This window comes from Cricetulus griseus, chromosome 2, assembly GCF_003668045.3.
Source record: "Cricetulus griseus strain 17A/GY chromosome 2, alternate assembly CriGri-PICRH-1.0, whole genome shotgun sequence".
NCBI lineage: Eukaryota > Metazoa > Chordata > Mammalia > Rodentia > Cricetidae > Cricetulus > Cricetulus griseus.
Window position 1 is genome coordinate 428,181,187 of NC_048595.1, and position 20,848 is coordinate 428,202,034.

Sequence of the window (20,848 nt, forward strand, 5' to 3'; positions counted from 1 at the left end):
TAACTGGGAAACCAGCATAGGACTGTTCTAGACCCCCTGAACAAGGATGTCAGTTTGGAGGTCTGGGCAATCTATGGGGCTACTGGTATGGATCAGTATTTATCCCTAGTACATGAATGGATTTTGGGAGCCCAATCCACATAGAGAGATTCTCTCTCACCCTAGACACACAGGGGAGGGTCTAGGTCCTGCTCCAAATGATGACAGACTTTGAAGATCCCCCATGGAAGGCCTCACCCGACCTGGGGAGCAAAAAGGGGGTGGGACAGGGGGTCAGTGGGGGGCAGGGGAGGAGGGAGGGAGAGGGAACTGGGATTGACATGTAATAGAAGCTGGTTTCTAGTTTAAATTTAAAAGGGGGAGGGAAGTTACAGTCTGAAAGAGGAGACACATGAAGACAAATGGTAGAATAAATAGATGCCTAGATATTAGATTCTCTGAAACAATCCTCTAAAATGTTATTTAGTTTTGTGCATGTGCACAACAACATATGATCATATCCACCTGCTCCCATTTCACCCAATGGGAAATCATAAAGCCTTGGGATCAGTCCTCATTACTGAAAAACAAAACTGAAGAAGGGTGGTGGGGTTCTCTAGAAATGACCGGATACTCTGTTTGTTTGGAGACAAGATCTCACTGTGTAGCCTAGCCTAGTCTTGCCCTGGTAATCTTCCTGCCTTAAAATTATAGGCATGCATCATTATACCCTACAACCTGGGGCTTTTTAAATTCAAGTCAGGCTTTAAGAACTTGGATCTCCGGAGCTGAAGAGATGGCTCAGTCATCAAGAGCACTAACTGCTTTTGCAGAGGACCTGGGTTTGAGTTCCAGCACCCACCACTCACAAATGACTATAGGTATCCAGGGTATCCAACACCCTCGTCTGACTCCCGTGGGCACTGCATACATGTGATGCATAGACAAACATGCAGGAAAAATACTCATACACAAAAAATAAATAATTAAAAATTCAAAAGAACTTAGAAAACTTTTTGGCTGCTGTTTTCTTAGTTGCTCAGTACATGCAGGATGGCTTCTGAACTGGGCCAGTCCCTGAAGGATACCAAACAAAGGCTAATGCTTTTCTGATCACCACCAAGTTGTCAGCATTAACACTAGAGAACTGAGATGTGCCATTCTGGAGGCACCAATGGCCTGGAATATCTTGACCTCATACTCAGGAGTCAGCATTAGTGACTGCCTCATCAGGGCACAGCACACTCGAGGCTGGTGCGTGATGGCAGGATTGCTCTCTTCTTTCACACTTAGATCTGGTCTACACCTCAATCATCTCTACTCTGAAGAATAAAGAAAACTCTATTGCTTTAGAAATATAGTTTCTTTTCTTGCCTATAAAATAAAGTCTTGGAAGAGCTGACAAGATGGCTCTGCAGGTAAAGGCAATTGCTACTAAGCCTGACAATTCGAGTTTGATTCCCTGGACCCACATGGTGAAAGGAGAGAAAAAATTCTCACAAGTTGTCCTCTAATGTCCATATATGACATAAGCTATTGCTTTTCCTCTCCATCCCTACCTCTGTGTATCTGTGTGTCTGTGTGTCTGTCTGTCTGTCTGTCTGTCTGTCTGTCTCTCTCTCTCTCTCTCTAAATTTAATAAAATGTTTTTAAGGCCAGTATGGTAATATTGCCTTTAATCCCAGCACTCAGGAGGCAGAGGCAGGCAGATCTCTTCGAGTTCAAGGCCAGCCTGGTCTACATAGTGAGTAAACCAGGAATGTGTAGTAAAGAGACCCTGTTAAAAAACCAAACCAAAACAAAATGTTTTGAGAAAGGATTGGAAATACATCATTGGACCCAATAACTTAAACATCTATTTGGTAAACAACCATGTTGACATTTTTAGTAAATCTTACTTTAATGCTATAGTAGAATGCAGTATATTTATAGTATATAAGGATATATATATACATATATATAGATATAGATATATCTATATATATATATATAGTCACATTCACATATGAACTACATAGGATCCATGCTTCTCTTCTAAAATACCATTTTTTTCCTCACAGTTCTGCCATTTGACCAGGTTAATCTAGCTCTAAATCCAGTGGTGCCGGGGCTGCAACCAGAGAGATTCCAGGAGTGCAACTAGTCAAATGTTCTCTCCAGTGACTCCGGGCACAGCAGTTCTGACCCAGCAGAAACAGCACTAGACCTGAAGGGAGCAGAACATTGTCTTTGTACCTTCCTTTCGTGTGACCTTTCAGAATTTCAGTTTCTCATTCATAAAATGAGAATAATGCCAGGCGTGGTGCTCTGTGCCTGTGATCTCAGCACTTGGGGAGCTGAGGCAAGAGGAACATGATTTCCCGGCCAACAACAAAGCAACGGCCTATTTCAACAAATGAAAAACAAGAACAGAAAGCAACTCCTACCTCATAGAGTTGTTGATAGGATTGAAAAATAAGCAGCCAAGGGTAGATGCTCTGTGTTAGTTGCTTTTATTCTCTGCTGGCTTTACTAGGGGCAGTAGCCATTCTCTGACATCCATACTCTTTCTACTGGGAATAGTTAAGGATGCTGGGTTTTGTGTGCCCTGGCAGTGGTGGTCATTAGTAGGCCCTGCAGCTTTCTTTTTAAAAATTTAGTTGTGTAGGTCAGTCAGTGGTGGTGCACACCTTTAATTCCAGCACTTGGGTGGGAGAGGCAGGCGGGTCTTTAAGTTCAGGGCCAGGGCACACAGAGGAATCCTGTCTCAAAACAACAACAGTTAGTTGTGTGTGTATGTGCGTGTGTAATATGTATATGTTTACAATCACATGTATTGTTCACATATGAGAGTGAGTGTGCCATGGTGTACATCCATAGGTCCAAGGGAAAGCCAAAGCCTTAGTCTTTGCCTTGCAAGTTGCTTAAGACTGGGTCTCTTGGCTGTTTGCTGGTGGGTACACCAGGATAGCTGGCTTGTGAACTTCCCGGGGTTCTCCTGTTTTCACCTTCCAACTCCTTATAAGAGCACTAGGATTGTAGGTTCCTGCAGCCGTAAGCATAAGTATGCGTTCTGTAGATTCAAAATCAGATCTTCAGCCTTGTAAGGCGAGCACTTCACTCAGTGAGCCACTGGGCCATCACCAGGTCCTGTATCTTTCTATTAGAGGACATCTGCCTGGACATGGTAGTATAACAGGCATGGAGGGAAGCGGAGGCAACTGGTAGAACAGAAGGTGTAGCTTTGTTCCCAGAAACTTATTATTTCACCCTCCAGAGAAACCATTACACTCAAAGGCAATTATAAAGGCACAAATGGTGTTCATAAGTGAGCACAGGGAAGTACATCATAAACTAGATGGGTTAATAGATAAAATGAATTTCATCTTGGAAACCCCCTTCAGTTTTGAAGGAGGGAAAGGAGTGATTACAACGGATGGGCAAAAAGGCCACTCAAAGGTGTGGGACAAGCAGAATGATAGCCCTAGCCATGATGGAGATCCAAGCGACATGACACAGGCAAGGGGACATTCACAAACACCTTGGGAAAGCTGACACCATTGTCTTAATTGTAGAGATGAGGAAACCGTTTACAAAAGGCAGGAGAGTCTGGCTCAGACCTTGCACGTGAGGAGGTGGGAACTCAGACCTGTGTGACTCCACAATGACACACTTTCTTGGTGAGTGACTCCTAGGGCAAGCATGCTAGGTTGCTGACCTCTATTCAAGTCAGTTCTTTTTTCTGTGTTACCTAAAGAACTGTTTTTTCCTTTCAAGACCTGTTCCCTTAGGCTTTTGAGCCCTCATACTTTATTTCCCCAACTGGTTAGGGTCACTTTGACTCCTCTTTAGTTTTTTTTTTTTTTTTTTTTTTTTTTTTTTTTTTTGGAAGAGGTTAGCAACTTCCAATAAATTTGACCTATCTGAAAGAAGCTTGCTTCTCTTTCAACTCACAGATCAGCTCAGAACACATTTAGAGACCCAATTAGAGCCACTGAAATCTAACAATGCTTTGAAAGCTAGCTATTGATTAGAAATGAGAATGTCAAGTTACCTTTGGCCAAACAATAAGCTCATTACAAGGCACTTCAGAGAGACTCAGGCATTCAAGACTTGCTTTGATGACTTTGAACCAGCACAAAAAGTCAGCAGTTAGTTACAGAGTGTTTACCTCTCAAGTCAGAGACAAAGATGGTGGGAAAGCCACCATATAGGCAGACATTTGCAGATATGCATACATATAAATGGACTTCTTGGCCACAGGCCTGCAACCCTACCTCCTTAGGAAACTGAGGCAGGAGACAGTTGAGGTCATTTTCTGTAACACACTGATACCCCATCTCAAAATAAAAAGGGACCGAGAGGTTGATAAAGGTCTATGGTAGAGGGCTTGCCCAGACTATGCAAGCCCAAGGGGGACAAAAGGGACCAACAAGAGAAGGGAAGGGGGGGCAGTGGAGAGGAGGATGACTAAGAAAGAATAAGAAAAATATCATAATGAAATCCATTACTTTGTACTCTAACCTTTAAGAAAGATTTATATTTTGTGCGTGCATGTGTGCCTGTGTGCCTGTGTGCCTCTGTGTGTGTGTGTGTGTGTGTGTGTGTGTGTGTGTGTGTGTGTGTGTGTGTGTGTAGAAGCCTGTGGCAGCCAGAAGAGGGCATCATATCCCCTGGAACAGGAGTTAAAAGCGGTTATCATCTGTCTGATGTGGGCGCTGAGAACCAAACTCAGGTCCTCTGCATGGGCAGCAAGTGCTCTTTCCACTGAGTCTTCCATCTTTCCAGGTCCTTGTGGGCTAACTTCAAGATTTGATTTTAAAATGTATTTCTGTACAGGATGAAGGTGTGCTTATTAACGGACTTTACTTCTGCCCTAGTGTCTCTATTTGGAATTATTAGCTTAAGATAAAAATCTTGGAAAATACTAGTTCAGTGAATGTTCAACAAGGGGTACCGCTCTATACTGGTGATGCTTTTCATGCCTGTCATCGTTCTATACTTGAGTTGTAGTTTTTCACTATGCTCCTATCCAGTCCCTCTGGGCAGATACCACCTGAGGGATGCTGAGGACCTAGACCAGTGGTTCTCAGCCTTCCTAATGTCATGACTCTTTAACGCAGTTCCTCGTGCTGGGGTGACCTCTCTCACCATAAAATTATTTTTACTGCTGCTTCATAACTGTAATTTTGCTACTGTTATGAATCATAATGTAAATGTCTGTGTTCTCCGATGGTCTCAGGTGACCCATGTGCACAGGTTGGAACTGCTGACCTAGGGAACAAAAGCAAGACAGTGCACACTTACTTCTTTCTACCCGCAGATAGTCTTTGCCTCTACAAATCCTTCACAGTGATAGCTGTTAGAAGATACTTAGCCCTCAACTCCCACCATGCATCAGATTCCCCACACATAAAGTATGGTGGTTAGAGCCACAAGTTTCTAAGACATTCCTAGATCCTGCTGATATGAAAGTGGGAATGTATATGAATGTTTTCCATTTATTAATTCAACAAAAATATATCTACCTAATGCAAAATTGTTCTTGATCACTGGAATATGATAAAATAAAAAGTATTACATTTTAAAATATATTTGTGTGTGAGAGAGAGCAAGAGAGTGAGAGAGAGAGAGAGAGAGAGAGAGAGAGAGAGAGAGAGAGAGGGTATATGTGTAGAAGTCAGAAAGGTCAACTTTCCAGGATTTGGTTTTGGTTTTGTCATTCTACTACAAAGGTCCCAGGAAACAAACTCAGGCCATCAAGCTTGGTGGCAAGTGAGATTATCCACTAATTGGGGACAAATTAAAAAAAAAAAAAAGACCAGATTCTGAATCTCATAAAGCTTTATTCTAGTGGAAGGAATTGGGGAGGTAGACAATTAAAAACAAACATAATCAAGGAAAATATATACCATCTAGAAAGAACTTAGAGAGGATAATGAACAAAATACATTAATAGGGCAAGAGCTTGGGGGTCAGCCAGTTTGTAAGGGAGGGGAGGTCAGCAGGTAGACTGGTGAGAGTAGACCTCACCTGGAAGGGGCAATCTGCAAAGACCTGAAAGAACTGAAGGTTGACTCAAGCACGAAACTGGGGAAGGAACAGCCTAGAGTGGGGCCCTGAGAAGCTTGACATGCCCCTGACAGTGCAGAGAGAGCCTTGTGATTGAGAAAGATAGGAAGCTAACCCAGTGAGTGAGCTTGACTTTCTACTTTCTGATCCAGGGTGCTTTTCTCGCCTCCTATGCCCCCTGCTGCTGTCCCTCCTCCTTTCCAAACATTATGTGGAGTTTAGATTTAACTCCACATAATTGTATTGTCAGAGAGTCCATCTTACTCACCCCCCCCCCATTCCTTGGGCCTACACAGGTGCTGGACCACTGAGCTATACCTCCAGTCCCTTGAAGGTGGCTTCCAAACTTTTTTGTGAAGCTCAAAGTGAAGACAATTTATACTTTAAAGGTACTAATATGTAAATACAGAAAAATACAACATGGTTCAGAGTAGGTACAAAATAGTATAGTTTTTTATAAGATTTTGAAATAAGAGAGGAGAGGGGGCTCTATTTCATGCACATGAGTAACCTAGGGGAATAAAACCTATCCTTTAAGTATTGGCTTTCTGCTTTGGGTTTGTACAGGGTTGCTGAAACCAAGGTGTGTATTTATGTGGTCACACAGAGGTAACATAATATACCAGTTGTTAGGGATGCTTAAGATATACGTAGTTTGAATTAATGCATGTTCAGTAATTCCTGTTTTCTATCTATTCTCAATACTTTACAAACACATTGGTGCCAGCCCCTTCAAGTCTTCTGTAGCAATCCAAATTGTTTTTTTTCCATTGGCCTTTTCCACCCACAATTCAAGTCCATGGGCACCATGAGGTCCAAACAGCCATTTTGGCTTCTTGTGTCCTACTTTTTGGTCAATGGTATGGCTCATTGGCTAGAGTGGGGACCTTGCTTCCCACTGAACTATTCCCACTCACCATCTCAACCACTTAAATGTTAATGCGCTCCCATCGTCTTTAGTTATCAAGATGCTGGTGCCTCTGCCTGCTTCAGTCCCAGTTGCTGGCCACCACTGAATTGTTTTGGGGAGTCCCACCCAGAAATATATGTATGTCTTAGATGCTTATTCCCAGGAGATGCTGGCTCTCCAGGCCTCTTTCTGGTGGGAAGCTCAGCTCCCACCAAGTAGTGCCTTTTTTACAATGGTTTTGAAGAGTTCTTCCCAGGAACCCTGGCACTTCCTAGATCATCACTTAGCACCCTTAGGAAAAAATAGTTTCAAGACTTCTTCACTGCTGCACTGCCCCGCCCTATATGAACAGATTAATACAGTTTCACTTGGCACCGGTCTGCTATTTCCATTCTTCAAATCCTAAAAATGCATGTATACTTTGACCGTTCAATAGTCCACAGTGCTGGAACTGGGGCCTCACTGTAACTCACGTCACTGACTGGTGACACCTCCAAAGGCAGTGTGGCTGCAACCTGTGGCCTGTATATCTGGGGTGTAAACCTAGAGAAGCTCAGAGTCTGCAAAGGGAACTTTCTCTGTCTCTTGATGAACAGATCATAATCCAGACACTGTATCTTTAACTCACTCTTCTTCCTTCTTTCTCTCTCTCTCTCTCTCTCTCTCTCTCTCTCTCTCTCTCTCTCTTTCCTTCTTCTTCTTCTTCTTCTTCTTCTTCTTCTTCTTCTTCTTCTTCTTCTTCTTCTTCTTCTTCTTCTTCTTCTTCTTCATTGTTGTCGTCGTCATTCTCCTCCTCCTCTAAGATTTATTCTTTTGGCTTGATATTATAATTATTTAAATTATCTTGCTACATTTAATTCACAGCTATCGAAGTTGGTGACACAATGGAGCTAGCCACCACCATAAAACCACTCAAGCTGTCATTAGCATCACTCCACAGATCTTCGGGATATTGCCACTAAGTCTGCTGTCCTATTGGGTTATCAACCTTCCCAAGCAGTGTCTTCTCATTCCTCCCATGAGTGGTGAAAGATCAGCTGGTACTGTTCTGTGCCCTGGGGGCATCAGATGGCAATGATGAGATCAGAAGTCTTTCCTGCTCATGTCTTGAATATAGAATTTCTTTACTACCTATGATTCCAAGCAGTACTGGTCTTGACACCTCTTATCACTTCTGGTCACCATTCAAGGCCTGGGGAGGGAGGGAAAGAAGGATGGAATGGCAGTCAAGAGGACTGTCTCTCTCTTACTGCATTCTCCTCTCTCCTGTCACCTATTTCTGACCAGGCTGTCGATCCTATCAGGGGTCCATAAAGCTGGGAGGACTCTGGCCCGAGAGAGGGGGGTAGGGGTTAGGCAAACAGGCCAGGGAGGCAGTTGGTTGAAATTTAACCACAATATTCTTGGTCTCTATTGTTTTGAGTGAGGCCCAATATTTCCACAGCAGGATTATAGGATCTGATTAACCATGTTAGACAACAATGCTGAGCTGGGATGGGCTTCCCCTGGCAGCTTCCAACATGAAAAAGTAAATATAACACCCAGATTTCAGAAGAGACTCCTAGAAGTCCCCAGGTCCCCAGCTCTGTCACTGTTTGGGGCCCCAAAGTTCAAGGAGGTAGAGTGGTACTGCATGCGCCTTTAACTACTGGCCCTTGGCCCAGGGGACAAGTAATCCTGGCACAATCTTCCCAGGTGAGTCAATGGCTGTGTGCTCCCCACACCCTGGAGTTCTTTCAGTGCCTCTTCCGGGTTCCCCTAGTAGGTTGGTCTGATTCTCAGAAGTCCATGAGAGTCGGCTTCCCAGAGGCCAGCACTCATTCGTGGGGGTCCAAGGTTGTGGAAAGCCACCAAAGTTGTTTGGATGCAGACAGAAAAACTGGGAGTGTGGTTCTTACCAGCCCAGGAAAGGGAGTAAGCATTTTGGGAAGTGCTTTGGTACCATATACTGACATCCCATGTCCCAGGGTGGAGAGGTGGAAACCACAGAATTGGGAGTACACATGAAGGACTGCCATAAAGACAGTATCTCTGTGTGAAGTTCTTCCTTAAAGCGCTCTGAGATTAAAGAGAAGGTGGTGACTGGAGCTTCTCCAGGATTCCCTGGGTTCCCCATCCCTCATACACAGACAAGCTGCCTCACACCCCCTCCTCTTAATGTTTTCCCTCAACGGGTATCTTCTGAGGCCCAGGGCAGTGGACCAAGGAAGGGACCAAGAGCAACAAAGAAACTTGGGTTTAAGTATCATATAGTTCTTGGGGTCATCAACGAGGGACCACTCCACAAAAGCAACTTCCTCCTTGCCTGAGTTTTCTCCTGTACCTAAGGGCCTAGTATAATCTGTTCTAACTTTTCCAGGTAACAGGGACTAGTAACCATGGTTGATGGCTTCCTTGCAGTATGTCACTTACTCCTTTTGAACAGGTTCCTCCCACCCCTAAGAATATTACAGAAGACAAATTACTCAGAGAAGAACTTAGAAAAATACATTCTGATTGCTTAAAAGACTGTCACCATGGTTAGACCTTTAGTACTTACTATAGTATCAGCACAGTGACATTTTCCAGTTAGAGTAAAAATCTCTTGTCACATGAAAAGAGGAAAACAAAGCACACTAGGAAAGTGTCTGTTGACCTAGGTTACATTAATAATACAGTGGTGATGGGGTTAGCAGAGGTTAGCTCACATCAGGACAAAGACATTAGAGTTAGGGTCCCCCTAAACTCTGTGGAGCAAACCTTGATAGTTTTGAGAGTAGGAGAAAAGAAAAGACAAGGTAAGGGGAGAGAAGGAATATTGTCCCTGGCAACATCAGGCACATTGGGAATGATGGAGAAGGGATCCAGCACTAGGTAGGAGGAGAGATACAATTCCTTGCACCTCCCATCCCCAATGCCATTTTTGCAACATGCATAGGGGCCTGTGACTCTCCTGATGGAACCATAAGAGCCTGGGAGATGAGGGGAGGTTTAAATGAACAAGGAGTGTCCTTTCCCAAAGCCCCGGGATGAGCCCTGCAGCCCTCCTGCAAAGATCTTGTTCTAGCCAGGCTGAACTCTGCCAGTCTGGAGCATGGAAGCACAGATCTCTCTCGTCACCTTGGGATCAAGGAATTCTAGGGAAGATGAAGACAAGGTGGCTCCCTCCTTCTCAGTTACTTCACTCTACCCTGGAAACACTCCTGGATCAGGAGGCTGACTCCTGGTGTCAAGAAAAAGGAATGATGCTGGTGGGATTTTCCAGGACCCAGCTTGGGAACTGCTTGGAAGGGCCGCTGAGAAACCCCATGAGATGCCAGGTAAAGGGGTACCACCCAGTTGGAGTACAGAGAGGACATATCCTTCAGCAAGGAGTGACCTGTGCTAGCTGGTTGGTCCCTCGCTGACTCCGGGGAATCAACCAGTAAGGCCAAGTAGGCCTCGCGACCTAGGTGGCGCTGTTCCCCTACTTTTTAGGTCCAGTAGCTGCAGGAACTTCCTAGAGGTCCCAAGCCCTGCTCCTGGCTTGCTGGCTTGCTCGTGTAAACCACCTTATATTATTTTTTTTTCTAAAAATACTCCAAAGCAATTGAAAGAGTCCCTTCTCCCACCAGCCAGCCCTGGCCCCAGCCCCGGCCCCGGGGAGCGGGCGGGTAGGCGGGGAGGTGGGCCACTGCTTTATTAAACACAGGGAAAACTAATATTTACGGAATAAAATTTATGGAGCAGCCACGAGAATTCGACCCTTTTATGTGCATGGAGAGTGGGGGTTGGGTCAGGCTGGGGGCCTCAGGGAGGGGCCCAAGCCAGGGGGCAAGGCTGGAATAGAGCCTGGTTAGGCCAATTTGTCAAAGCAGGGATTTCCCTTGAGTTGCCCTGGGATGAATGATTTTCAAACACCACCCTAGCTCGGGGGGTATGGGCTTCTGTGATGCCTGAGCCAGGGCCTCTGGCAGTAATGCTTCCCTAACAACACATTTGAGCAATGCCCCCAAGGCAAGCAGCCTTTAGAAACACAGGCACAGTGGCCTGGAAGGTGACTAGGCATATTCTTCTGACAGGGTCCCACAGTCTCATGAGAAGATGAACAAAGTTATGTTTGGGGCATTTTCCTTGCAGTTTTAGGGGATTCATGATTAAGAATGCCTGCTTGAGACTGCCACTTGGGCAGAAGGATTCGCCTGTGTAGGACACAGAGCTTCACTGTGGTGACACCCGTGGTGTGGCCCAAAGGTAAAGTGAAGAACAGCAGGAGCATGTACAGCCAGCAGAAAGTCCTAGCATCATCAGGGGCTCCTGCCTTGGCGAGTCTGCATGGAGAGCAGCCTGCTTGAAGGCAGGGTCAGGATAGAGGTATAAGCTGTGGAAGACTGAGAGAGGAAGCAAAATCTTCCTGGAAATATTTTCAGTCAAGTATCTAATAAGCTGTGACTAGCTGAGGTTTTACTAATTCTGCCTGTCACTAGCTGCATGACCTTTAATATGACAATCATTTCAAGACTAGGTTTCCTAAATGGGTTCCTGTTATCATTTTCAGGTGGTGCTGTGAGATGCTCGTTCATTTGGACAGACTACTGGGTACATGGACTGCTCAATAAAGACTAGCCATTTATTACTTTTGTTCTAACTGTTGTAATAATTAGTATGTTAGCATGGCTTGTATGATCCTGTCTCCATGAACTAACATCTAGGCAGAGACATCAGTTTCAGGGAGAGAGGGAGGAGACACGGATGAGGAAGCCCTCCAAAGCAAGCAAACCAAAATGGCTTCTGCATCTGCCTTTCTCCCTCTACCTAAGTGTTCCCAGTGAACATCTGAGTTCACTTTCCACTGCTGTCAACCCTAGTTCAAGTTTCAGATTGTCTAACTATAGACGAACACACGGTAGAGAAGGTCAAGGTGCTGTGCAGATAAGCCTGGGTACCCGAGAGTGACTTTTGGGTTCTTCCTGTCTCACACAGCCTTTTCTTATTCTCAGACAAGATCTTACTCTGTGGCCCAAGCTGGCCTTGAAGTCACAGCAATTTTCTAGGGCCATCCTAGCCTTAATACAGCTTCCTACTAGACACTGTTAGATACCAGTTCTGTTCTAGGGGACTCCTGGGGCTCCTGTCCCCTAGCATCATAGCTATACATTATTTAAAGTGAAGAAAGAGAAGTCAAATTTAAAGGTGTAGCCTACTGGGTAGAGTGCTTGCCTAGCACACAGGAAGCTCTGGACTTGATCTCCAGCACTGCATAAACCAGGTATAGTGGCGCACACGCTTGTAATCCTAGCACTCAAATGTAGGCAGAAGGACCAGAAGTTCAAGGCCATCCCCCTGTACATTGTTCAAGCCAGCACATGCCTTTAATCCCAGCACTTGGAAGGCAGATCTCTCAATTCATAGGACAGCCTGGTCTACATAGTGAGTTCCAGGCCATTAGGGTTGCACAGTGAGACCCTGTCTTGGGCTGGGGGGTGGGGCTGTAGAAAGACAAAGACCACACACACATGGGGGGTGTCAAATTCCCTTTTCTCCCACCCCTGGGACCTGGCTTTAGCCCTAGTACTTGAAGCCATTTGTAATTTGTACCTAACACTATGGTTTAACCTGTTCTCTATACTTTAGAAAGGAGACACAAAAAACACACCCAAGCTTGACAGAGAACATCTGTCTTGTGCCACCATAGAGAGTTCTCAAGATCACGGTTTTAATTGTGACTGACCTCGGGCCACATTAGAGAAGCTGACAGAAAATCTGTAGGAAGAGAATGACAGCTCAATATGACCCGGATATAACCAGGGACTGTGGGTGCAAAGAGGTTACAGACCACAAGCAGGCCACCTCAACAGCAGGGCAGTGCGAGTGCCCTTTATTCTGTGTTAGGAGAGAAGTGGCTTTCTAAGGGGCCTGTGGGACTGTGAGGGACCCTTGTGAAAAGCAGACAGGTGTCTTGGGCATGCGCCTCTTTGCAGACTTGCTTTAGCTAAGTTCACCATAGGGTACTAGTTCTACAGAAAGAACACCATTGAATGAGGAGCTGGCTTCACTCATATATGGAATGCCAATGTCAGTGAGTTGGAGCCAGAGCCAAGCTTCTGCCAGAGAAGAAGATCCCATTCAGGTGGCCTGTCAACATAAACTTGGGCTTCTGACTGCAGCTCCATCAGAGAGTGTTCTGACGTGCCAGCTCCTTTCCAGATGATATTGGGAAGCTGTTCTGCTCCCTTCTCAGTGGCGGAGACATGGTCAGTTAACTGAAGAGTCCTCTTGGCTTCTTCCTCTTGGCCTTTGCCAGCTGAGGTCTCTGCATAGGGCCTGAAGCACCCTAGAGGAAAGGGAATCCCAGTTAATTGCAGTCTTAAAACAGATCTCTGTTGGCTCCTGGTTGGTATAAAGCCCTTCTTAAAGTATCTGATGTAGATGTTTTGAGGTCTGTTTTAGGAAGTGCTATAAAATTCTAAGTGGGTCGGGCATTGGTGGTGCATGCTTTTAATCCCAGCACTTGGGAGGCAGAGGCAGGTGACTCTCTGTGAGTTCGAGGCCAGCCTGGTCTACAGAAAAATACAGAGAAACCCTGTCTTGAAAAAGAAATTCTAAGTGGGCATGTCTCTCTTGGGCCATCACCGGAAATAGAGTAAGGTGCAAAGGGAGTCACGGCTCACCATTCAGCCCAAGAACTGCAGGAGATGGCAAGGGAGGTGTGGGAAAGCACCGTGCTCTACAATTCGGCAGCAGCTCACAATCCCTCTCATACCATCAAGGCTGTGTCAACAGGGCAGCAACTGCAGAGACCATGGCTTCGAGGTTACAGGTGCCAATTCCTCTAGTGTTCAGATAGCTGCCCAGGAAGCTGCTCATGTGTGACTCACCATGGGCTCATGTTCAGGCTCTGAGAGGGCTGGAGTAGAAGAGACTGGCTGTTCTGGCTGGTCCAGAAGCTGGCTATCAGTTCCTCGAGGGGAAGTGCTGCATGATGTCTGAGTCTCCCCTGAAATCAGAAAGATCAACGGAAGGCAGAGAAATGCCTGCTCGCAGGAGGACAGACGCACTCACAGAGCATTCGGACGAAGGGCAGAGTTTGCTATTAACATATTAACAGATTGAAGCAGCCAGCTTCCAGAGCAAGCTCTGTTCCTACGAAGACTCCAAAACCCACTTTCAGCACGTAGGTTGAGTTTTGTTCACAAGAGGTGAACAAATTTCTATGCATCCCTTGGATTAATTTTCTGGTTAGTTCTCTTGCTAACTCCTAAAAACCAGAGCTGGCTAGCTATGAGAATGTTCTGTGGTGAGGTATGTGCTCTGTATCTGCAATGGCCACATGGCTACTGAGTACTTGAAATATGGCTAAAGTACACAAGGAAATGAATTTTTTAATTTTAATTTTATTTTATTAGTTCAAATTAGGAACAAGCTTGCTTCAGATGTCAATCCCTTCTCCCTCTCCCTCCCCTCCCCCCAACATCCCACCTCTCCCTAGCCATCCCCCCTCCACTCCCCAGGCAGGGTAAGGCCCTCAAAAGGGGTTCCCCAAAGTCCACCACATCAAAGGAAATGAATTTTTAATTTTACTTAGTTTTTATTAATTGAAATGTAAATAGATTATATGGGTAGAACTGCTAAATCCAACAGCGCAGACTTAAGCTCTAACTTTACCCCAAACAGATCAGCTGTGACTAGAAATACTCACCAGAGCCTTGATGCTTCTGTCCTGCTTGGATCTGCTGTTTGGTGACTGCTACATACAGACTCTGCAGATTCATGGCAAATGGTCTTCCATCACCAACAGTGCATGCCTCCGGCAATTTCTAGAGGAAAGGTGACACTGTCATTGGTCTGCTTGGCTAGAGAAAAGAAGGGCATATCCCAGTGACAGAACTGCCATTAACCCCAAACAAATATGCATGAAGAAGTATGATCTGATATAGGGCTTCCATTTGAAAGCCTGCTGGTCTGCTGGCACAGAAGCTTCTTGTGACAGACCCTCTCCTCTGAAAGGTCACTTGTCATGAAGTCAGCTGGGCTTTTCTGTAAATCCTGCTCGGGTCTCTTGCCTCTTTCTTCTTAAGAGATGACCTCTTGGTGGTGGTGGGGTGTTTTAGGAAACTATCTTTTTGGGCTGGGGGTACATTGCCTAGCACACACAAGCCCCTGGGTTCAATTCCCAGCAGCACCTCCATACACAAAAGAAATTGGCCGTCCTAAACATTGAGCAGGATGGCTTGCTGCCTTAACTAAGTTTCCTCCTGAACTTCTACAGTAGGATGAGAAAAAGAGTGAAATACAGATTCGGGAAGGGAGCAAAACAGGGACAACAGACTGAGAAACAAGAAGAAATTATGGTGGCATGATGTTAGTGTTGGAAAGTACAGTGACAGAGCTTTGGAGACCCACCTGACATCTCTGCGCTGGACCTGTAATCCAATTGTGCTTGCTACACCCCACATACCTCTCAGTGGAGTGATACTTCTCCCAAGGGGGTGAGAAGTGTTTTGAGGAGTGAAAAAAGTTCCTCTTATATAGTACATTAACATAAAGACACATACAGTGCATTAGATATTATCTTTGCATTAATTTATTTACACATATATGCAAACACATGCAGAGGTTAGAAGACAACCTGTGGGAAGTGGTTCTCTTCTTCCATCACATGGTTCTGGGATGGAACTCAGGTCAGAAGATTTCACAGTCAGCGCCTTTATCTACTGAGCCATCTTACAGGCTCTAGAAACAGACTTTTGGTATATCTGTGGAAGCATAATTTCCTGAGAGGGGTGATTAGGAAAAGTTGAAGATTCCTTAAGGAGATGATAATGATATGAAAGTTGAGAAACTGCTTTAGTTACATTACCTTTACCATGAGACGAATGGTAGACTTTCATTCGCAGCAATGCGCTTTGCCTAACTCTCTTTTCAGCTGAACTGAACTGAAAGAATGGCTGAAGACCGAACTAAATGCAGTAACAGTGTAATGAGAGTATGGTGTCTGGTGGTCCCAAATCTGCTGTACTTCAGAGCCCTGGAATTGAGTCCAGAAAGTACTTTGTCTGTCCCTAGGCATGTCAACAATGATGGTTCCCAGTCACATTTGGCAGGTCCAGGAGAGTAGTTAGGCTAGAAGCCTACATGAGAGTCAACCCTAAAATCCTCAGCCTGCACTCAATAGCTCATGTCAAACACCTTTCCTGTGCTATAAGAACTTCGTTCTCTATGGTGCTGGGCATCGAACCCAAGGCTTCACACATGCTAGGAGGATGCTCTACCACTGATGCTACACCCCAGCCTGACATCATTTCCGAAGGTCACTATGGGGAAAGAACAAAACAGAAAACTGTGGGACCCAGTGGGGTGGCTGCTGGATCCCTGGAGTTCTAGTTAACCTCCTTGATGGGATAGAGGCTGAAGAATCTGTGGATGCATTGGGGCTAAAAACATCCATCTTATACCAACCTCACCTCCATGAAGATTACTCCAGACTTGGACTTTCTTTCATTTTATTGCAATATAACCCAGGTTTCAATAAGGCTTGGACTTTCACTGGAAACCACAGACAATGAATCAGGAAGCCTAGAGTCTAAACTTTGCCTCCAGCAGCAATCCCAGAGAGTTATCACATGAGCCATCTTCAGCTACACTCCCTGAGGAGTGACCTGAAACTGAAGGCAAAGCAGCAGGCCACGGTGCCTCTACTCAACCTCTCTTTACTAGGTGTAACTCTCTAACCTTTAAGCCACCACTCCCAAAATATAGCCCTCTGCTAGATGGGCAGCAGACCCTGCAGCAAAGAGACCAAAAGACGCTCTCCTTTCTTCAGTGTCTGGGTTCTTTGCTCAAGAACTGTATCTCCTCTTGGGTCATTCACATACAACTGAGAAGGTACAGCACAGTCTGCACAAATAGGCTTGGCAGAATACAGACAGCCCAGGGTCATTGACTCCTGCCCTTTATATGAAAGGAAACAGACTCATTTTCTAGGCTGATCTTTATCCAGCTCATGAAGTGCTAGAAGTAAAAGCCATTCAAGCCATGGCTACCCTGGACCTAAATCCAAGTCTAGAACCTAATCTTGGTCTCTCCTCTATTCTCCCCTTCTCAGAGAGATCTGGTCCTGTAGTGCCAATGGCTATCCTGTTCACATATCTAGTCTTAGAAAGGCACTAGCAATACTATTGCGTTTACTAAATGCATACAGTGTGTATTTTAAATATTAACCCATTTTTTTATCTTCTCTATTGCCACTTTTCTGTCACCTGCTGGGGGCTCAACTATTTGTGAATGAATAAACAGGGTAGGCATTAGTATGACCCCATTTGACTGAGATAGCTAGCCACAACTAGTAAGCAGGAGAACAGAGTTAAGTTCTAAGCAGTCTGTCTTCAGGATATAACCATAAAACCATTACTTGTTTACTTCTCTGAATGGCAGATTTAGTCAACATGGAAATCCAGCCTTTATCAGGATCAAAATTCACAATCTCTTACATCATAGTTCATCTGTTATCACTAAGGTGACAAGAAAACAAAAGAGATAAAAAAGAAGCAACTGAATGTGGGAGGAAGAAGCAGCAAATGGTGCAGACTGGAGCCCTTAGGGGTAGCAGTAAGTCTCCAGCATGATTGAGTCCCTGGGCATCCTCTCAGCCAGAGAAGAAAGTTATGTGGCCACCTGAGTTAGGAAAGGAGCAACATTAGCTCCCAGGACAGGACAATGGTAGGGGCGAGGTGGGGCGGGCCACAGAGATCAAAGCGAGAATGCTGGAGTTGGAACGAAGCAAAGTAAATAGTGTCTCCTGCTGTAAGTACGCCTAGCCAGGAGCACCGTGTACCAGCATAGAGCGGGTCACTGCCCAGAACGGCAGGGCAAGAAGAGTCAGGTGAGCCTACTGCATAACCCGTTCATCTGATTAGCCCAGAGACAATTCCAGCTAGGGAAAAAGTGGCTGGTATTATAGACAGCAGGCACTGTAGGAGGAGGTGCAGGAGTGGACACCTCAGTCCTTCCATCCTCAGAACAGATCTGAGTCAACAACACAGCCGGAAATAAAAGTCCTACCTTTGAGAATTCACATTTGCTTGTGTGTGATAGGCAGATATTTATTGTTTTGTTTTGTGTTTTGAGTGATATGTAGGAACACAATTATAAACCAATGGTGACAGGAACTCAGAGAAGAAAGGGGTGAAGTCCAACTGAGAGTCCTGAAAAAAGCCTCAGAAGTGGCGACATCGAGGTGAACCTTGAAAGGCAGGCTGAGAATAGTGGAAATGTGTGAGGTACAAAATTGTGAAAAATGGGATGTGTCGTGCAGAGCACAACTGGAAAGTTAAACTCATATCCATTGGATTGCAGCCCACTTTCTCTGAATCAGGGTAATGCCCATGGAGATTTCCTTGTATTTCATAATTGGCTTCCTCTATTTGATGGTGTTTGCCATAGCTTCCTTGGTGCCCAAGTAATACTGAAACAATGATGTGGACTCAGAACTTCCTCCAGGTTCCACTTTTAGATTTTCTGTTACATTTATTTCAACTCCTAGTCCTTCTTCATTACTGACTTCAATAATCATAAACACCACATGTACAACCCCTACCACTGTATAACCCCCATCAGACACTGTATAACCCTCCCGTTGCCAACAAATGTCTACCCTCCTGAGATACTTTACTAGGGCTCCGGTTCCTGTTTAAACCTTATCAGAAACTGGGAAAACCAGTGACAGAACCTCCATGGGGTATCTTATTTCCCCTTCTTGTCCCTTGTTGCAGCCCATCTTTGTTACTAGAGTCCACCTTCTTTTGTGGTCCTTCCCACCCTCACATACCCAATGGTGAAGAAATTCAAGGAATCCTAGAGGATTGTTGACAAGATTCCAATGGGCACTTTCAACTAGAGGTAAGTAAGTTGTCTGCTCCCCGACTCTGTCTACTGGGGTGTCCCAGAAAGCAAACCTTTAGAGTCCTGACTAAGGCTCATGCTAACTCACAGCTCTCCTCTGGATATGTACTTCTGTCTAAGGACAGATCTAATTGATAGAAAGACAAGGGGAAACAAGCTACCTAGAACCCTCTAGCATCCTCCTTTGGGTTGCTTCTGGTATTTGTCCCAGAAGCTAGCATAGTTCCAAGGACATGGACTAACCCCTAACCCTCATCCTGTCACAGTCACCAAGGTCAGGTCCCCAATGTGATTTTTTTCTGAAGGTAAGAAGTTAACTCTGCTGTCTCCCTACAGAGCCCACACATCTGTTTGGAATTCTGGTGATACTCTATTAGCATCTCTTAGAGACAAGAAACAACATTAGAAAACTACTCTAAGACTTTAGCCACCAAAAAGGATTGCCAAAATAAGCAGATAGGAACATGACAAATGATTTAGGAAGCATCTAATGAGAAAGTCTCTTCAAGAAACATGACCCGCTCTGCCAACATATTCAAGTCTAAAGAATACAGGCCTTCTACTAAGGTGCTCAGGACTGTGCAGGTGCTGCCCTCTTGAGGCTTACACTCTAGAGAGAAGACCAGCAACAAACAGACCTAATTTCATACTCCCAGGGGCTAGCAAGATGGCTCAGTGGGGTAAAGGCACTTGCCCCCAAGCCCGATGACCTTGCCCAGGTCTACATGGTAGAAGGAGAGAAGCAACTCCCACAAGTGCCATGTCACGAGTGTCACCCTAAATTCCCATTCTCTCTGTGTCTCTATCTTACACACACACACACAGACACACACACACACACACACACACACACACACACACACACACAGAGAGAGAGAGAGAGAGAGAGAGAGACAGAGAGACAGAGACAGAGAGACAGAGAGAGACAGAGAGAGAGAGAGAGTGTGTGTCTTAGCAAAAAAGAGAAAAGAGTCCATGGAACAAATTAACAGCCAAAGTATTGTGGAATGGGGTAAGAATTTTAAGCAATGTTTTATTATTTGCGCGTGCATATCTGTAAGCGTGTGTGTGTCTGTGTGTGTGTGTGTGTGTGTGTGTGTGTGTGTGTGTGTGTCTGCGTGTCTGTGCCCCCCCCCCAGAGGTCAGAGGAGAATGTCAGATCCCCTAGAGGTGAGTTACAAGCAGTTGCAGCCAGCTGACAAGGGTGCTGGGAACCCATGCTCAGTTCTCTGGAAGAGCAGCAAGATCTATGAACTCCTGAGCCATCTCTCCAGCCCTATATAGTTTTAAATAGAGGTCAAGGAAGGTATCATGCAGTACATTTCAAAGAAACTCCAAGTGGGAGTGAGAGAGCAATCCATGTGGTCATTTTCAGTTTTCCTGGAATGGTCCAGTTTAAGCTTACTGTCCATTTTAATTATTAGTAGAGCCCCTTTCTCATTTACAAGTGTCTTGATATGAATGATTAATTGGATAGTCACCCCGCATGAGAGGACGCACATGGCAGGTACTAGAGTTTACTAGAAATCGTGACATGATGCAGCAGAGGTTGTCATGGTCTTCTCTATGTTCAGAAGGATCTCTGAGTGAGGAGAAAAAGGAGGAAAAGGGATGGCAGCGTCGGGTGAGAGCGGCGCAGGCAGTGAGGTTCGGGAAATCTAAAAAGGTGGTAGGCACACTTTCAAGCTGATGGACTGGGTGTCACCTGACAGGAGTCAGGCACCGGGCAGATGCAACAGGAATGAACTAGAAACCTAAAATGAAATCCCCAAGTCAAAGGGAAGCTGGGGTTGGAGCATAGCTCAGTGGTGGAATGTCTGTCCAGCTTGATGAAGCCCTAGGCTTGATCTCCAGAAATGTGTAAGAAACAAGAAAAAGAAAGCAATCTGAGGTGACTGCTGTGTCCACAACATCCAATTCCTATTATTTAGTATCTTGTTTTTAGAAAGCAGGGGAGGAGTAGAAGACAGAAGGAATGGAAGGAGGCCGAGACTGTGAACACCTACGCCACGGAGCTAGAGAGGAGATTGACAGAGAACGGAGCAATTC

The 20,848-nt window shown here is 45.2% G+C and overlaps 1 protein-coding gene across 1 annotated transcript in view; it reads right to left on the minus strand.

Moving 5' to 3' along the window:
- Window positions 1-12,590: 12,590 nt before the first annotated feature.
- Nhej1 (non-homologous end joining factor 1) overlaps window positions 12,591-20,848 on the minus strand; it is a 95,844-nt gene continuing 87,586 nt past the window's right edge. The window contains exons 6-8 of the mRNA XM_027397253.2: window positions 14,598-14,715; window positions 13,777-13,895; window positions 12,591-13,232 (exon numbers count right to left, since the gene is read on the minus strand). Of these exons, the coding sequence (XP_027253054.1) occupies window positions 13,158-13,232; window positions 13,777-13,895; window positions 14,598-14,715 (312 nt within the window). The 3' untranslated portion in view covers window positions 12,591-13,157. The remainder of the gene's footprint in view (window positions 13,233-13,776; window positions 13,896-14,597; window positions 14,716-20,848) is intronic.